At 38.5% G+C, this 4,086-nt stretch overlaps 1 protein-coding gene across 1 annotated transcript in view; it reads left to right on the top strand.

Moving 5' to 3' along the window:
• Window positions 1–3,783, top strand: part of LOC100778180 (cation/H(+) antiporter 4) — a 7,790-nt gene extending 4,007 nt beyond the window's left edge. Inside the window, exons 2-3 of the mRNA XM_014766646.2 lie at window positions 1,209–2,249; window positions 2,686–3,783. Of these exons, the coding sequence (XP_014622132.1) occupies window positions 1,209–2,249; window positions 2,686–3,783 (2,139 nt within the window). The remainder of the gene's footprint in view (window positions 1–1,208; window positions 2,250–2,685) is intronic.
• The last annotated feature ends 303 nt before the right edge of the window (window positions 3,784–4,086 follow it).

Here is a 4,086-nt window from a genome sequence, read left to right on the forward strand (position 1 = left end):
GAAATTCATGCTGGCACAGACATGCTATATTTAGTGTCCTATTAAAAGAAAATTGAAGTTGGAAAAAAAAAGCTGGCAATATTATTCAAATGAAGAAAAAAAAAACACGTTCCAATCTCTTCCATGAATGTGAATATAACATTAACGATAAGCTGATATAGATCAACCGTATAACCACCACCTTGTGGTTTAGGCGTGGCAAGGCAGTTTGACTTGCAATGTATATTTGTATTTCTTGTTTCGGTTAATTAATTATCTGAAACAAGCTATGAAAAAACCGTTATATATTAGTTATGACAGTGTTCCAAAGTTATGATGCTGAGAAACTAGTCTGTCACAACTCACACCAAATGATCTGGCCACCACAAATGAGCAATATATAAAAAAGACTTAGTGTCAATAGCTTCATTTGTGATTCTGATTTGATAATAACGATTATCGTTCATTCCATTCTAGCTAGCTACTGTATTTCGTTCTTGAATAATCTTGAAACATCCATCATAATGGGGACAAACGATACCCTATTCAGCATAAACAAAACAATTTACAATAAAGTTGTGTTTGACGACTACAATTCAGACCCAGACGGAAGATTCCTTTTCTATAATATTACCATTGACATGCCATCCAAGATAGTATCCGATGGCATATGGGGTAACAGAGATTATGGTGCTTTAATTTCAAGAGCCACAATGCCACTGTTGGAGACCCAAATTCTCTGCATTTTCGTCATCACGCAATGCTTTCATTTGGTGCTTAGGCGCCTAGGCTTCCCTTATTTCGTTTCACAAATGATGGTATGTATATATGCTTTGTCTCTTCTCCTCTCTTCGTTACTGCATGCAGGTCTCATACAAGAACATGTTAATTACATAGAAAAACACTATTTTCTAATAGCCTTTCATGTTTGCGTATGTGTTTAGGTAGCGGCGCTTCCATGTTTTTATTTTATATGTTCTCTTGTATTAATTTGTTTGGCCAAACTTTGACACTTTTGTGTCATTTGGTCTTTATTAATACGTTTCTTTAGCCAATAAGAAGATAAAAAGTTGGGGTAGCATATATAGCAAGTTCAAGATAAATATTTATTTGTTAGGTAGATGATTGAGGTGAAACTTCAATTCGTTGTACGTGTTAATAGAAATGAAATAATTTGTAGCCAAACATGCAATAAAAATGTTAATTTCCAAATGAATTGGTGCATGCAGGCTGGGTTTGTTCTAGGCCCTTCTCTGAAGATAGAGGCATTGACAAAATTCAAAATGATGTTGTTCCCCTACGGGAGTGAAGACGTATTGAACCTAGTATCAGGGTTTGGGTACGCATTATTCCTCTTCCTGAACGGGGTGAAGATGGATTTCAGCATGATAACCAGAACAGGGAAGAAAGCTTGGACAATAGCTCTTTCGTCCCTTATGATTCCCACTTTCATTGGTCTCTTTGTATGCTACAGTTTCATGGGGCAGGCGCAAAAAGCCCTTGGAGAGTTCGATGGAGGAAAGCTACCCGTGATAGTAATAGGGCACAGTGGTTGTTCCTTCCCTGTGGTAGCTTCTCTACTCTCTGATCTTGAGATATTGAACTCTGAACTTGGTCGCTTAGCACTATCAGCAGCACTTGTGATGGATGTGATAAGCCAAGTTGTGAGAGGACTAGGCACTGCTGTTGTGAGCAGCCTTAGACTCGATTCTCATGACCATGCCCCAGGCAAGGGACCTAAACTTGCAACCTACACAGCCATAAAATTCTTCATTTTTATAGCATTAACAATTGTGATCGCACGCCCCGCAATGAGGTGGATTGTGAGGAACACACCAGAAGGAAGACCTGTGAAGAAAGCATACATGTACATTGTGTTCCTCATGACCCTTTGCGCAGGGTTGCTTGGAGTGTGGGCTAACCAGACTGTGTTAGGTGGGATGTTACTCTTTGGTCTTCTTGTGCCAGAAGGTCCTCCATTGGGCTCCCAATTGGTCAAGCAGTTTGAGATGATCAACTCATGGTTCCTTTTGCCAATCTTTGTCACATGTTGTGCCATGAAGGTCGATATTTCCACGCTTAAGAGTGGCACGTTGGTTCTCGTTGTGGTCTCAATAATTGTTTGTGTGCATTTGGTTAAGATGCTTCTAACTGTTGGAATTTGCCGGTATTGCAACATGCCCAAAACGGATGGTTTGTGCCTCGCTCTCATGTTGAGTTGCAAAGGTGTCGTCGACTACGTCACCAGCATCTTTCTATTTGATTCAATGGTACCACACAATTTATAAGAGTAACTTGATTTCTTTTCATATATATATATCACAAAAATATTATATTAACTTGTTCTTTTTCAAAACACTTAGTTGAATTCTTATATGGTAATATCCCTTAAATTAGGTTTCTTAGATTTACTCAAAGAAAAATTACTGTACTATATATATAGTCCAAGATCATATGATCTTAATTAATATTGATTAGCATAATCAGAGAATGAGATTGGTCGAGATTACATGATATCAAATCATTTGGTCCAACTAATCTTCATATAACACATGATCTTGTACAATAATTGTTTCCTTTTTTATGACTAATATTGATGACTAAAAATAAAAAGAGAGATATAGATTAAAAATAAGTAAAGACTTGTTTAACCTAACTATAAAACTAGCTAGCTAGTAATCTAACTTTGGTCCTCATGCAATGCAGTTAATGAGCAATGAAACAGTCTCCATGACGGCTATATCAGTGCTTGTGTTGGGAAGCATTGCACGCATTGGGGTGAAATCTCTATACAACCCAGCAAGGAAGTACGCAGGGTATCAGAAAAGGAACATACTGAGCTTGAAACCCAATTCAGAGCTTCGGGTGGTTGCATGCATCCAGAAACCAAGCCACATAAATTCCGTAAAAAACGCTCTTGAAATTTGGTGCCCCACAATAACAAACCCCTTGGTGGTTCACGTCTTGCATTTGATGGAGTTAGTTGGCAGATCCTCTCCCATCTTCATCTCACACCGTCTCCAAGAAAGGGTTAGCCACCCAAGCCACATTAACTACTCCGAAGATGTCATTGTGGCATTCGACCTCTTTGAACATGACAATGCTGGCACTACATCAGTCAGCACCTACACGGCCATATCTCCACCACGTTTCATGCATGATGATATTTGTTACCTTGCATTGGACAAACTCGCTTCCATCATCTTACTTCCATTTCACATAAGATGGGGCGAGGATGGTGGTATTGAATCAACTGATGTAAACATGAGAGCTCTCAACTCTAAGGTACTTGAGAGAGCACCATGCTCCGTGGGGATTCTCGTGAATAGAGGGTCTTCTTCTTCTTCAATGAAGCAAATAGCAGTGATCTTTCTAGGGGGTTCAGATGATAGAGAGGCACTATGCTTGGCTAAGAGGGCCATCAAAGATTGCGATTGTAACTTGGTTGTGTACCACTTGGTTTCTAGCCAAAATGAGGTGGCAAACTGGGACCTCATGCTGGATGATGAGGTGCTTAAAAGTGTTAGGGGGTATTATGGTACCATCGAGAATGTGTCATACGAAAAGGTTGCTATTGAGGAACCTTCTCAGACCAGTGCTTTTGTGTCTGATATTGCAAATCAGCATGATTTTTTCATAGTTGGGAGACGTAATGGGATCAAATCGCCTCAGACAGCAGCACTTGAGAGTTGGACAGAGTTTTCTGAGTTGGGTGTGATTGGAGATTTGCTTGCTTCCTCTGATACCAATACTAATGCTTCAATTCTAGTTGTGCAACAACAACAAATGCCCAAGTCGTTGTGACCAGAGCCATTCATACAAGTTTTATTGAAATATCGAAAAGGAATTGGATTAAAAAGTTTTAGTAGAGGATGGCATGCCAAAATAAAACTTATCGTTTGTCAACTTTGAACTTCTCTTTTGCAAATACGCATGAAACCCATAACAACAGAAGTCCATTACATCATCATTAAGATAAAATGGAAACCCATAACTACAAAACAAGAAAAATTAAAGCATATCCATAGAAAACACTAATTAGTTGTCTTTTTATGTTGTATATACTATTTAAAAATTATATAACACAAAATTGATAATGATTATAAG

The sequence above is a fragment of the Glycine max genome, chromosome 14, assembly GCF_000004515.6.
Source record: "Glycine max cultivar Williams 82 chromosome 14, Glycine_max_v4.0, whole genome shotgun sequence".
Classification (NCBI taxonomy): Eukaryota; Viridiplantae; Streptophyta; class Magnoliopsida; order Fabales; family Fabaceae; genus Glycine; species Glycine max.